This window comes from Hoplias malabaricus, unplaced genomic scaffold (genome assembly GCF_029633855.1).
Source record: "Hoplias malabaricus isolate fHopMal1 unplaced genomic scaffold, fHopMal1.hap1 scaffold_374, whole genome shotgun sequence".
In the NCBI taxonomy this organism is placed as follows: Eukaryota; Metazoa; Chordata; class Actinopteri; order Characiformes; family Erythrinidae; genus Hoplias; species Hoplias malabaricus.
This window is the reverse complement of record NW_027100767.1, coordinates 1-15,000: the sequence shown is the minus strand read 5'-3', so window position 1 is coordinate 15,000 and position 15,000 is coordinate 1. Positions and strand designations below refer to the sequence as shown.

Genomic DNA, 15,000 nt, shown 5'->3' with positions numbered 1-15,000 from the left:
CAGGGGTCCAATGGCACTTTTCCACTGCCTGGTACCCACTCCACTGGGCTATACTCCAAACATGACTTGGCATTGGGAACGTGAGGAAACCACAAAGTTAACACTTTATTAGTATTTAAGGTATTATAGAAGTACTTTCGTACACTGGCACTTATTATTAGATTACTGTCATTGTAAATTACACTGACGTGGTGGTGGTGGTGTGTTAGTGTGTGTGGTGCTGGTGTAGAGTGGATCAGACACAGCAGTGCTGCTGGAGTTTTTAAACCCTGTGTCCACTCTCTGAGACACTCCTCCCTCGTTGGTCCACCTTGTAGATGTAGAGTCAGAGACAGTAGCTCATCTGTCGCTGCACAGTGTGTGTCGCTCGTCCTCTAGTCCTTCATCAGTGACACAGGACGCTGTCGGCTGGATGTTTTTGGTCGGTGGACTGTTCTCTGGGGGTTTAAAAACTCCAGCAGCACTGCTGTGTCTGATCCACTCTACACCAGCACAACACACACTAACACACCACCACCACGTCAGTGTCACTGCAGCGCTGAGAATGATCCACCACCACATCACACCTGCTCTGTGGGGGGTAACAAAGTATGCAGAGCAACAGATGTACTAGAGAGAGTAACAATGACAGTACATGGGTTTTCAAATTTCTGGAATTTATGGAAAATAAAGGGAAACATTTTGTGCCAAAATTAAGCATGAATCAATTATTATTTTCAGACTTAGAGACAATATAAATAAGGCATTCAATGTTGTATAACAGCAATAATCAAATAAAGCAATAAGAACAATTTCAGAAACCTGTATTTATTCTCTTTACACTGTAACACAGAGACGTGTGTGTATTGTTGTATAACACACTCCTCTCTCACGTCTGATCCAAACCAGCATCTGGACCCTACACCATCCCGTACACACAGGCAGCCGCAGAATTATCTGTATTGTAGTGACTTGGTTGGACAAACACTGTAACACGTAATAGAGATGCATGCGTTTAAACACAGTAGGACAATAACGCAGAGCTCGTGGATCAGCCACAGCAGCAAGTGCTAAACCTCTTCATCCTGTGACGGCTTTAAATCTGGAGTCAACACACACCCAACTGCGAGGTAAGAAAATAAAGTCCAAAATCTTTACACTCAATGTACAATATTGCACTTTAAAAACACATTATTTACAAGAGATATTTTACAATGCACCACGCTGGCTGAACACACACACACACACACACACACACACACAAATACAATTCAACTATCACAACCAACACAAATGCTTCCTTCACTCTCTTTCATGTACAACACCATTAAAGGAATATTCCAGTGTTTTCAGCTCAGTCTCTATCCCAGGCCACTAGGGGGCAGTATAATGACTATGATTTTAACGTGAAGAAGAATCACTTGTAAAAACAAACTGATTGTAAACTATCTTCCAGTTCACAGTGGATCATCCAAGGCACATTCGGAGTCTGAATTTCGCTTTGTGTTTCATCAACAAACAAGCGGCGAAGCTAACGTTGCTAACAATCACTGGAAATCAATAGTCACCCAAATAGCCCGAATTGGTTTTGTAAAAATTCATCAGACAAACGTATTATAACCCGTGTCCATTTCTTAATAAAGGTCTTAATAAAGAGTTCATGTGTTTTATGATGCAGTGTGTCTCACCGTGAGCTGCTGCTATCCCCACAGCTGATCTCAGGTCAGATTTCTCCACACTTATGATGATCACTGGCACTAAAACTGATGTGAGATCAGCTCTCAGGGAGGTCTGTGAGCACACCGAACACTTCCACTCATCTCTGAGACTTTTATTAAAACCCACACACTGTTTGGCTGATGTTTTTTTAACAGAAATAATTTGGGTGACTATTGAATTTCAGTGTTTGTTAGCAACATTAGCTTCATAGCTTTGGTCGTAAACTACTGAAGCAAAAGTCTGACTCCGAACTTGCCTCAGCCGACTGACTGTATTTACATTTGTGAATTCATAGCTTTCCTCTGTAGCCTCTGGAGGCTTTTAGAGAACATTAGCTACATTTCACATGCTTCAAATGCTAGCAAACAGCTAGCTTTAGCACCTGCCCTTTGTTTTATAATTCATGTTTTTTGAGTGAATATGCTTTTGTTTCTTTTCTAAGTTCAGAGAAAAGTGCGGCGGCCACTGTGTGCGGTTTATGACTCTAGTGCACACACAGCTGATAAAGAGTTGGTCCAAAAAGGACAGGAATATTCCTTTAATATAATATTTATGCAGCAATAATGTCAGAAAACAAAGCCAGGCGGTCTTTAGGTTTGATGGAGCGTGTAACTGATGGGGTTCAATGTGTCGGAGCGCTGTGTTCACATTCAGCTGCGCTCTCTTCAGTATTCCTTCAACCAGAAAAGCTACAAACATTTACATTTTCCTCATAAATTAACACCGACAGGATGCTGTGAATGAACAGGGTCGACTGGAAACAGCCAATCACAGCCGAGATACGGAGGAACGTCAGTGATGAACTGAACGGTCAAAGCAACATCCACTGCAGTTTACCCAAGGTACAATCCTCCTTAGTCCATAGCACACCTGCTTAAGCACGTTTCCACCAGTCAAAAAAAGAAAAACGATATATACATAGTCTTGTGGGGTCCTGTGGGGGTCCTGTGGGGGTCCTGGCCGTTGAAGAACAGGGTGAAAGGGGAGTAACAAAGTATGCAGAGCAACAGAGGGACTACAGTCTGTAATCGCAGAACTCCAAAGTGCTCCTGTGTGGTCAGTGGTCAATGAAGCTGAGGGAATGGACAGTGCTTATAGAAACTTGAGGTGGTCATAATTTAGATGTTTATATTAGGGCTGGACGATACGGTCAAAATTTGTATCATGATATATTTCTTAATTTGGGTCGATACGATTATAATAACATTGATATGAACAATGAAAAACCACCCAGATCTGAATGTTTTATCCCCCATCCACATAAAAACTGTGTTTGAAACCGAGGTTCTCCAGTTATTAGAAATATAGAATAATGCGCTGTTCAGATCTAGATTCCGTAGCTTCATGACCTGCATAGTGCATTTTGATGTCTCTCTGTACGAGGTACTACGGCCCCCTACTGGACTGGTGTGATAATACAGCCATTTTCATATTCGTCTGGATGGGGCAGGGGCATCTAATGATTATAACCTAATGTTTCTTCACTGATGACGTTGTTTCTCGTAATTAATCGTACCTAAGGTGAAGCAAGTCCCTGGGGCGGAAAAACAGAGGGGAGACCCTGCCTCAGTCTGTACCACACCGAGCCCTGCCACTGCCTTCGGGGCGGGCGCTAGAACTGAATATCTCATAAATATGACTCAGTATCTCAGAACTGGTAATGACTCAGTATCTCAGAAATATTCCTTCGAAGTTACGAGATTAATCGTTATTGTGAGACAGTAGCTCAGAGTTTTGAAATAATAGGTCATTATTATAAGAGAGTCGTGTTTATGGGATTAAGTCATAATTATGAGATTTTTACGTCATTATTACGAGACACTGTCTCAAAGTTACAGTTGTGATTAACCAAATATCTGTATGTTTTTCTTCAGGTGGATTTCCTCGCTCATTCACCAACGTCCACCCAGGGATTATTCCATGTGTCCGTAGAGGAACAGGATGCTGGGACTAGAGAGAGATGCAGTGTTCGGCTGGGGGTCATCTCTAAGGAAACGAATGAGCCACTTGTACTGACCCCTAGGAGGCGCTGTGTGAGCAGGACTGGCAGCAGCGCTGTGTGTACGGCTCGACCGGGCACAGCTTCAGTCTCTTCACCACTTCGCAGTAATGCGTCGTGTCCTTACACTCACCTACAACACAACAACAACAACAACACAGTTCAACACAGTGCCGGCGAAACCCTTCACCTGTCAGTGGTTTTAACCTCGTATAAATATCTACAGTAAACTCGAGCAATCGCAGATGCCCTTGAGAAATAAGAGTGGAGTTTCTCTCGCTCTTAAACGGTGAAATGTAAAGAGAAGGGCGGCTGTGATGTGAGCAGGTCTCTGCCAGAGCTTCACAATGAGATCTTCTTCAGAAATCTACAGACGGATGGATAATGCATCAGCTTTAACCACTTCACGAGGCCTCGGGAGGTTTTACTGAGCGCTCCGTCACTCTGGAGGAGCACAGAGGCGTGAACAACACTTCACTGAAACTAAAGGAGGCCGCAAAAATGCTCAGGATGAGACAGACTCTCTTTACTGGACCACACTGGCACAGCACAGAGAGTGAGAGCTGGAGGAAGCACTGGAGCTGTAACTGAGCATATGTAACGTACTACTACTCCTACTACTACTAATAATCAGAGACGTGGCTGAAATGAGACGCTGCCCATGAGCCTAAGTGTGAGTTAGCGATGTTAAAGCCCCCCAGCGCTGAGCTGTGGGACAGTGGACGACGGGGCCCTCTCCCTCTGGGTATTTCTGCAGAACAGGTCTCTGGAGGTTTACAGGTTACAGATGAAGGCGGGAGGGGGGCGGTTACGGTGAGGGTGGGGTACTCACCGCCGCAGGAAGTGATGTTGCAGTGTTGCCAGGTGACGGGGCGCGGTTGCCAGGCGCAGTGCAGGTCGGGGAGGGTCTTGTTGTTGTCGCGGTGGATGCACTCCACTTTGCGCGACTGGAAGCCGCTGCCGCAGGACGCCGTGCAGCGTCGCCATGGCAACACACGCCAGTGGACATCGCACATCTCAGACGTGCAGTTTCTCACTGAGGACGGCCTGAGGAGGACAGGGGGATTTAGACGTGTGTGTGTGTGTGTGTGTCTGCGTGGGTGTATATGTTTATGTTTGTGTGTGTTTTGTGTGTGAATGTGTATTTGTGGGTGTGTTTGCTTGTATGTGAGTGTGTTTCTTTATTTTTTGAGTGTGTGTTTGTTTATGTTTGTGTTTATATTTGTGTGTGTGTGTTTATGTTTAATTGTGTGTGCGCGTGTGTGTGTGTGTTTGTGTGTGTGTTTATGTTTGTGTGTGTTTGTGTGTGTGTTTATGTTTTTGTGTGTGTGTGTGTTTATGTGTGTGTGTGTGTGTGTGTGTGTGTGTGTGTGTGTTTGTGTGTGTGTCTTAAACACCTCTGTTTGATGTCACAGTTGGGGTTAGAGTTGGACGCGTTCAGATTTCTGCAGAACACCGTTCGTCTCTGAGTGGACACTGCTGGACCGAGACAGCGGCCAGAACACTGAAGAACACACACATCACACAAACAAACAAACAATGAAAACAAAAAAAGAGGGTGAGCGTCACACTGTGGGGTAATTGTTGTGAACAGTGTTCACAGATGAAGTCTATCATAGTCTTGGCTCAGGTCAGTTGTGGTCAGTGAGTTTACCTGTCCCCATGATCCCGTCACCCACTCAGCGCAGGTCTCAGACACACACTCCTCTCTCTCCTCCGGCCGAGAGCTTCCCCCACACTCCTCACTGGGTCGGACCCTCACTGTACCGCTGGCCTCAACACGCTGACACCACACCTGCCGCTGCCGCACACCCCCGCCACACCACGATGAGCACCTTGACCAAACAGTGGATGCCCAGCTGAAGAAACATCACATTTACACACAGTTTACACACGGTTTACACACTCAGACTAGGAGCTCAGGTTCAAATACACATCGTACGACCACATTAGGCTTCAAAGCATGATCATAAAGACCCTGGAGCACAAAAAATATTACAGAGAGACTCTGGAGCGCAGAGAATATTACAGAGAGACTCTGGAGCACAGAGAATATTACAGAGAGTCTCTGGAGCACAGAGAATATTACAGAGAGTCTCTGGAGCCAGAGAATATTACAGAGAGACTCTGGAGCACAGAGAATGTTACAGAGAGACTCTGGAGCACAGAGAATATTACAGAGAGACTCTGGAGCACAGAGAATATTACAGAGAGACTCTGGAGCACAGAGAATATTACAGAGAGTCTCTGGAGCACAGAGAATATTACAGAGAGTCTCTGGAGCCAGAGAATATTACAGAGAGTCTCTGGAGCACAGAGAATATTACAGAGAGTCTCTGGAGCACAGAGAATATTACAGAGAGACTCTGGAGCCAGAGAATATTACAGAGAGTCTCTGGAGCACAGAGAATATTACAGAGAGTCTCTGGAGCACAGAGAATATTACAGAGAGTCTCTGGAGCCAGAGAATATTACAGAGAGTCTCTGGAGCACAGAGAATATTACAGAGAGTCTCTGGAGCACAGAGAATATTACAGAGAGACTCTGGAGCACCGAGAATATTACGGAGAGTCTCTGGAGCACAAAGAATATTACAGAGAGTCTCTGGAGCACAGAGAATATTACAGAGAGTCTCTGGAGCACAGAGAATATTACAGAGAGACTCTGGAGCACAGAGAATATTACAGAGAGACTCTGGAGCATAGAGAATATTACAGAGAGTCTCTGGAGCACAGAGAATATTACAGAGAGACTCTGGAGCATAGAGAATATTACAGAGAGTCTCTGGAGCACAGAGAATATTACAGAGAGTCTCTGGAGCACAGAGAATATTACAGAGAGACTCTGGAGCACAGAGAATATTACAGAGAGTCTCTGGAGCACAGAGAATATTACAGAGAGTCTCTGGAGCCAGAGAATATTACAGAGAGTCTCTGGAGCAGAGAGAATATTACAGAGAGACTCTGGAGCACAGAGAATATCACAGAGAGTCTCTGGAGCCAGATAATATTACAGAGAGACTCTGGAGCACAGAGAATATTACAGAGAGACTCTGGAGCACAGAGAATATTACAAAGAGTCTCTGGAGCACAGAGAATATTACAGAGAGTCTCTGGAGCACAGAGAATATTACAGAGAGACTCTGGAACACAGAGAATATTACAGAGAGTCTCTGGAGCACAGAGAATATTACAGAGAGTCTCTGGAGCACAGAGAATATTACAGAGAGTCTCTGGAGCACAGAGAATATTACAGAGAGACTCTGGAGCACAGAGAATATTACAGAGAGACTCTGGAGCATAGAGAATATTACAGAGAGTCTCTGGAGCACAGAGAATATTACAGAGAGTCTCTGGAGCACAGAGAATATTACAGAGAGTCTCTGGAGCATAGAGAATATTACAGAGAGTCTCTGGAGCACAGAGAATATTACAGAGAGTCTCTGGAGCACAGAGAATATTACAGAGAGTCTCTGGAGCCAGATAATATTACAGAGAGACTCTGGAGCACAGAGAATATTAGTTTGTTTGAGTATTCTGAGTGTTTACTGAGAGGCAGGACGACAGCTGAGGAGAGTGAAACAGCTCGACCAGAAAGAAAGCCCAACTTTGTGAGAGGATTCCACTCAAACGTCCTGGAGCTTAAGTTAAGTGTTTTCCCAGCAGTGTGTGATTCATACTGAGCTCTGCACGCTAATAATCAGGTGGTGTTTTTGGCAATAGATCCATCTATTACACACACACACACACACACACACACACACACCTGCTGCTTTGCTGTTTTAAAGGTTCATTATTCCATGTTAAGGACTCTGGTCCAGAGCTACAGTTATGACATCACAAATACAGCTGTTAAAGGTGCAATCGACCATTTTTCTGCCTGACTCTTGTTTACGTCATAAAACAGCCTCTACACTGACCTCTAGTGGCTTGGCCGTGTTAGAGATTCTTCAGCACGGCTGACCCTAGAGCAGGACCCACTAAACAAAGCCTAAACCGGTTCATTCCCTGACTGCTCCTTTAAGGCTGGTCTGTTTGTTCTGACTTCGTAGCCGTGACACAGAGGAGCTCTGACGTGAAGATAGGGGCTCGTGTGTGTGCCGCTGAGCTCTGCTGGACCGAGTCACGTCCTGCTGAAGTGTCTGACCGTCCCGTGTGGAAACGCTGATGTCAGAAGGGTTTGACAGATGGGATTTTTAACAGGAATCGGCGGCTAGGCTCGGAGTCCCGGGAGTTTCACTGCTTTGACTTTTGCGCTGGATTTATTACGGTGTTCTCTGAATCCAGATCAGATGATGGAGCTTATTAAAGACCGAAAGTGGACGTCAAAGGACATGGCACCAGTGTGAATTATGTATGAGCTGTTTTCACTGAACCTTTATTAAAGATCTGATTCCAAACTATGAGCGGTGCATTGTGGAGGGTAATAACTGAAGTATGAACCTGCAGTGTTTACTGTGGTCAGTGTGGGGCTTACCTCGGTGGACAGTTCTGGACGTTGCAAGGCCGAGGTTTGGTCACTGGTTTGGGTCGGTTCTGGCAGTACGCCGGGTTTGTTTCCTGACCGTCTGCATCCACACACTGAGCCTTTCGGACCTGAGACCCTCGGTTCCCACAGCTCGCGCTGCACACACTCCACTCACTGAAGCGCCACTCAAACTCTACACACACACACACACACACACACACACACACACACACACACACAGAGTCAGTGTTTTTACACAGTTGGACACAGTTGCAGAAACACAGAATAAGAGAGAGCAACCGACTTTTGGCCAGGTCTTTAAACACACACACACACACACACACACACACGCACGCACACACACACACACACACACACACACACGCACACACACGCACACACACACACGCACGCACGCACACACACACGCACGCACGCACGCATACACACACACACACACACACGCACGCACACACGCATACACACACACACACGCACGCACGCACGCATACACACACACACAAACATGCACGCACACACACACGCACGCACGCGCACACACACGCACGCACGCACACTCACACACATGCACGCACACACACGCGCGCGCGCGCACACACACACACACACACACACACACACACTGACCTTGTGAGTGAACCTGTATCCAGGCGGAGATGAGCTGGTTGTTGGTGTGTGTTTGGCAGCCGTATCGTCCTTCAAACCCCTCGCTCCGTGTGTTTATCTCCAGGACACGGCCGTTGTACTGAAGCCCTGCCGCCTGCTCCAGGGTGTGGTTCTGAAAGGTCCATTTAACTGGTCTCCTGTGACTGGGAACAACTGGACAGCCTGGGGGGACAACGAGGACACTGAGGTCACCATCAGGTCAGAAACCTTCATAAAACAACACTTCACTACAGCTAGAGCTGTTCTGATTCTGCTCCGCTTCTGATGTCAAGCGCTCCTCGTCCAAGTCACAGCGCTGGACCTGGGTTTAAAGACGAGGTTAAACTCAGTAAAACAGACACAACGAGCGCGGAGAAATAAGAGCACTGAGTAAAAACGGAGAAGAAAGAGAACAGAGCGAAAACGGCTAAAAACCAGAGCTTCTGCTCCTCGCTCCTCACTGCTGTGCGCTCGGGGTCGGGGTGAACAGCGAGCGGCTCATTATCATTTAAAGGAACAGGTGCTGAAAGCGGGCGTTCTGAACAGGGCTGTTTACACAGGGGGAGAACACTGACCGAGACATTAGTGTTGATGACTAAAAGTGTACTTTACCGATTCTGAGGACGTCCCCCGGCGTGATGCTGATGACTGTCCCGATCCGAGACGCCATCACCACTCGCTTCCTGCCCATCTCCTGGTGCCCAGACGATGCCCCTAGTGCTGGAAGGTAAGGATTCGATTGAGAGTCAGGATGTAACCACACGCTGATGCGGCTGTTATTTCTGGACGCTCTGAAACTCACCGGTCACGTGGACGAGGCTGGAGGACGCTGCCTTCCCGAGAGGATTTGCTGCTACGCAGGTGTAAGTGCCATCATCCTGCAGCGAGAGGTTCTGCAGCAGCAGGGATCCATTCTGGAGGGGAACGCTGTTCCAGCTCAGGGAGCCCTCCAAACGGTGCCAGGTCACCAACGGCTGAGGAACACCTGCATCACACAGCAGACACATCACTCTCAGCCAATCACAGCGCTGTAAAACCTCACAGTGATTCAGTCCCAAACGAAATCAAACTGAATCAACTGAATCAAATTAAAGCCAGACGTATCCAATAAAAACAAAGTGAATCAAACTGAATCAAACTGAATTAAATGGAAAGAAACTAGTCTTAATTAAACTAAACCAAACTGAACGAACATGAATCAAACTGAATCAAACAGGGACGATTCAAATGGAATCAAACAACATCTTTAAAATCAGTCAAACTCAATTAATCTGAATCAAAAAGAATCAAATTAAAGTACACAGAATCAGAGTCAAACCAAGTCACTGAACTGAATCAAACTGAACTGAATCAAACAGGGACGATTCAAATGGAATCAAACACCATCTTTAAAATCAGTCAAACTCAATTAATCTGAATCAAAAAGAATCAAATTAAAGTACACAGAATCAGAGTCAAACCAAGTCACTGAACTGAATCAAACTGAACTGAATCAAACAGGGACGATTCAAATGGAATCAAACACCATCTTTAAAATCAGTCAAACTCAATTAATCTGAATCAAAAAGAATCAAATTAAAGTACACAGAATCAGAGTCAAACCAAGTCACTGAACTGAATCAAACTGAACTGAATCAAACAGGGACGATTCAAATGGAATCAAACAACATCTTTAAAATCAGTCAAACTCAATTAATCTGAATCAAAAAAAGAATCAGATTAAAGTACACCAAATCAAAGTCAAACCGATTCACTGAACTGAACTGAATCAAACAGGACCGGACTGAACTGGGTTTGGAGCCTGAGGTGTGGACGACATGAGAACAAACTGATTTCAGATCAGCGCAGACTTTCCTCTTCAGCTTCAAGCTCATTGTCGTTAAGAAGATGTGGAAAATGATGGTGGGGCCCACAGCGAGAGCCCGAGGAGCGAGAGCCCGGCCACAAATTACTGCTACAAATGGGTGTAATGAATGCAAATTGCCTCGCTCCAGCCGGCTCCCCAGGGACGCCCCGGTCCGCCGTAATGAGGAGCACATGGCCAGCAGTCAGAGCTTTATGGGCTACTATTTTACAGCAGGGAGACATTAGGACTGACATATTGCTGAGCAGCAGTGGATACGGGCCTGGAGAGGAGGGGGAGACGTGGGCAGACTTTTTGGAGCTGAAGCCAGGGTCGAGAGACAGGCACACTTTTCCAAACAGGTGAAACACTCTCACACACACACACACACACAGTTCAGTGTGCTCATTAAGCCCTACACCAGCTCAGTTCAGTGCCATTAAAACCAGAGCTTCCATCTCTTACCACAAGGAGGTGCTTTTGTGACATCTTCTACATCTCCACTGCCCCCCGGGGAAAAGAGTAACTTCACAACTGAACACAGCAATGATTTCTCTTTAACCGCTGGAGAACATCCGTCTGAAACATCTACTGCCCGGTCACTCTCTTTCGCTCTCTTTCATCCCTCCCTCACACTCTCACTTCACTTCAGAGAAGGAGGGACTGATGAAAACAGGGAGCGGTGCTCCGTGCTTCAGGTCGACATCACTGCGACAACAGGTGCCCTTCGCTCAAAGCACAAACTGAGCACTGACCTCAGATCAGGTCCAGCCCTGAGGCTAAGGTCATTCATTGAAAATGTTACTTTTGTGAGGGGTTTATTTGGCAAGCTGTCTATATTTCCACAAGCGCAGATACGAACCGGTCAAGTTCAAACGTATATCAACTGGAATGTAATAACTAGGTAACAACCTCATATGTGACTATGTAATTTGCATTGCCAATTCACAGTAACACCTGTAGGGTTCGTAAGGGGTTAAATGACGACAAACAACAACGACTACGGTAATTAATTACGTAACAACTGTGTAATTACACTGTAGTAGTGCAGCAAGATTTAGACCTTATATAAATGAACCCAAACACAATGAACAAAGACTAAAAAAACATGTAACTACGTAATTACACATTAATAACCTCCTTAAGTTAACGGTAAAAGAACTGATTACGTATTTAATGATATAATTACACGTTAATAACAAAGAATGCTAACAGAGAAAGCTCTAAATGAAGAGTTAAGCCTCGTAAACCCTCACCTGAGCCTCCAACACTGTAAACACTCACAACAACAAGCGCAGTCACATGATTCGTCCAAACAAAACATCACTGTTCAGTCAAACAGCAGGCGCTACAGTAGATTAGCGCTGGTTAATGACGAGGAACGGTGGAAGGCCGTAAGAAAAGAGAGTGTGTGGATTTTACACTCGTCCCAGTCCTTCACCTGTGGACGGACGCTAACGGAGAGGGACCCTCACACGAACCCGTCCCGCTCTAACGACCCCCCCCACGGCGTGTGTACAGTGTGTGACGGGGGGAAGCAGGACGCTGCTGGGTTTGGACCGACTGAAGAAAAGTAACACTGGAATGTAGACCAGGGTTTTTTTTTTCTTCTCCTTTTTGTCCCACCAAAGAAAAACCACCACTTTGGCACCAGGCTGCTGTAAACTGAGCGCTTGGCCGCTCATGGGGAACGGCACTGTTGTGGGTTATTGCAGTAACTCTGTGTTGAGCAACAGCAGAGAAGAGAAGTTGATTTAAACAATAGTTGTTTTATTTTTTTTTTTTTTTTAAAGAGAAATTTTGAAAGCCCTTTTGAACCCGAATGAGGACAAAAATGCAAGGGTTTTATTATCTGTCCACACTCCCCACTTCTTTGAAAACCCCTGTGTTTGTTCAAAGGGCTGCTTTAAGTTTCTGTGTTGATTCAAAGCGGAGTCTGAGCCGTGGCCTGCGAAGGAGCCCTGTGTCGTTGTGAGTGTCTACAGTTGTGTGTCACAGATACCTTCCTCTACACTCTGTAGTGCACAGTGTAGTGGTGCAGTAGTATTAGTTTATAATCTGTGAAGTGCACTATGTAGGGAGTAGGGTGCATGTGGAGGCAGGACACTTTTCCCTCCAGGGTCCCGCTCCTTGTTCCTTTGAATGTCTGAAGAATCTCTCGCCTTAAATACGCCGTCTTCTGCAGTCTGTGGAGGGGAGGAGTTCACATTCCTGGACGTCCAGGCTTCAGCAGACGTCTCACAGTCACGGGGACGTTTCTGGGGCGGTGCGCGGTGGGGTACAGTGTAGGGTCCTGTAAAGCGGCAGTAAGGCAGCTCACTAGGAATAAGACACACCCAATGGCCTTGTGACTACTTTACCTCATGTGTCTACTGTCTCCTGTCCGAGGACCACCCACAGATCTTTATGACCCCTGTCGGATTCTCGTTGTATCCAGTGTGTGTGTGTGTGTGTGTGTGTGTGTGTGTTTTGTAAGCAGAGATCCTCACTGACCTGTTACTGGACAGTCCAGCGTGAGGTTGGCTCCTAATCGGACAGTAACTCTGCCCCCTACTGGTGTCCTCAGGCTGGCACTGCGGGGGTCAGAGATGTTCCTCGACGAGGCCCTGACGGCAGGAGGCTCTGATAAAAACACACATCAGAACGTTAGAAAACGATGATGTGAGTGTGGGAGTGACTGGGTGAGTGTGTGAGTGACTGGGTGAGTGTGTGAGTGACTGGGTGAGTGTGTGAGTGACTGGGTGAGTGTGAGTGACTGGGTGAGTGTGCGAGTGACTGGGTGAGTGTGTGAGTGACTGGGTGAGTGTGCGAGTGACTGGGTGAGTGTGTAAGTGAATGGGTGAGTGTGTGAGTAATTGAGTGAGTGTGTGAGTGAATAGGTAGGTGTGTGAGTGACTGTGTGAGTGACTGGTTGAGTGTGTGAGTGAATAAGTAGGTGTGTGAGTGAATAGGTAGGTGTGTGAGTGACTGGGTGAGTGTGTGAGTGAATAGGTAGGTGTGTGAGTGAATAGGTAGGTGTGTGAGTGACTGGGTGAGTGTGTGAGTGAATAGGTAGGTGTGTGAGTGACTGTGTGAGTGAATAGGTGAGTGGGTGAGTGAATAGGTAGGTGTGTGAGTGACTGTGTGAGTGACTGGGTGAGTGTGTGAGTGAATAGGTAGGTGTGTGAGTGACTGTGTGAGTGTGTGAGTGACTGGGTGAGTGTGTGAGTAATTGAGTGAGTGTGTGAGTGAATGGGTGAGTGATTGAGTGAGTGTGTGAGTGAATGGGTGAGTGATTGAGTGAGTGTGTGAGTATGAATTAAAGACTAATGTAGAGTGGAGCTGAGCTGAGTGTGTAACTCACGGGCCAACAGCACTCGTGTGGTTTCCGAGTCTGTTCCCATGTCGTTTGTGGCAGTGCACCTGTAAACTCCTGTGTCTCCGGCGCCAGGGTTAGTGATGTGCAGCCCTCCTGAGCTGTCCCATGATGCCCTGGGTGAAGAGAGGACCAATCGGCAGCAGAATCAGTTTCTAATTCCAATTATCACTTCCAGATCAATTATCACTTCCACAAGAGGACCGAGAAATAATACGACAGCAGAGCACTTCAGTACTGGAGCCAGTGATGAAACAGGAGCATCTCACACACACACACACACACACACACACAGGTCTGTCCCAGTACCCACACACACTCCAGGAATAAGGACATACACACCAAGCTCCATCACAGTTTTCCAACAGAGTTACACCATGTTTGTGTCAGTCATTTTTAAAGTACACACAAACATGGTGGTTCTACAAGGGTTCTTCAGTGAAGAAAATGGTTCTATGTAGAACCCTGAACACTTGAAGAACCTTTTTCATTCTTTACATTGTGAAGGGGTTCTTCAGATGGAGAATGTGCTGAAGTTAGTTCTATACAGCACTTTATTTAGAGTTGTATTGTTACTATTTCAAGATTTTTACAACAGAGCTACAACTGAGGAACCGTTTCTGGTGCCGTATAGAACCCTGCTCTAAAAGGTGCTGTATATAACCATCTACAGCACATTCTCCTTCATGACGCAAACAAGACACGGTCCCCACATCGACACAGTCCCCACACAGACACTGTCCCCACACAGACACTGTCCCCACACACAGACAAGGTCCCCACACAGACACGATCCCCACACAGACACGTACCCCACACACAGACACGGTCCCCACACAGACACGGTCCCCACACAGACACGGTCCCCACACACAGACACGGTCCCCACACAGACACGGTCCCCACACAGACACGGTCCCCACACACAGACACGATCCCCACACCGACACGGTCCCCACACAGACACGGTCC

The 15,000-nt window shown here is 46.5% G+C and overlaps 2 protein-coding genes across 2 annotated transcripts in view; one reads left to right on the top strand and one right to left on the bottom strand.

Annotated features, from left to right (window-relative positions):
* Positions 1-391, top strand: part of LOC136680176 (stabilizer of axonemal microtubules 2-like) — a 3,992-nt gene extending 3,601 nt beyond the window's left edge. Inside the window, exon 4 of the mRNA XM_066658544.1 lies at positions 1-391. This exon is cut by the window's left edge and continues 819 nt beyond it. The gene's annotated coding sequence lies outside the window, so the exon portion shown is untranslated.
* A 1,727-nt stretch (positions 392-2,118) lies between these two features.
* On the bottom strand, positions 2,119-14,207 carry LOC136680177 (ADAMTS-like protein 3). Its single transcript, XM_066658545.1, has 10 exons — positions 14,017-14,207; positions 13,167-13,295; positions 9,633-9,815; positions 9,443-9,550; positions 8,813-9,013; positions 8,174-8,357; positions 5,352-5,556; positions 5,095-5,201; positions 4,530-4,744; positions 2,119-3,830 (listed from the first exon to the last, which is right to left on the bottom strand). Exons 1-10 carry the CDS (start codon positions 14,054-14,056, stop codon positions 3,718-3,720), a joined length of 1,485 nt encoding a protein of 494 aa, XP_066514642.1. The 5' UTR covers positions 14,057-14,207; the 3' UTR covers positions 2,119-3,717.
* Positions 14,208-15,000: the final 793 nt, after the last annotated feature.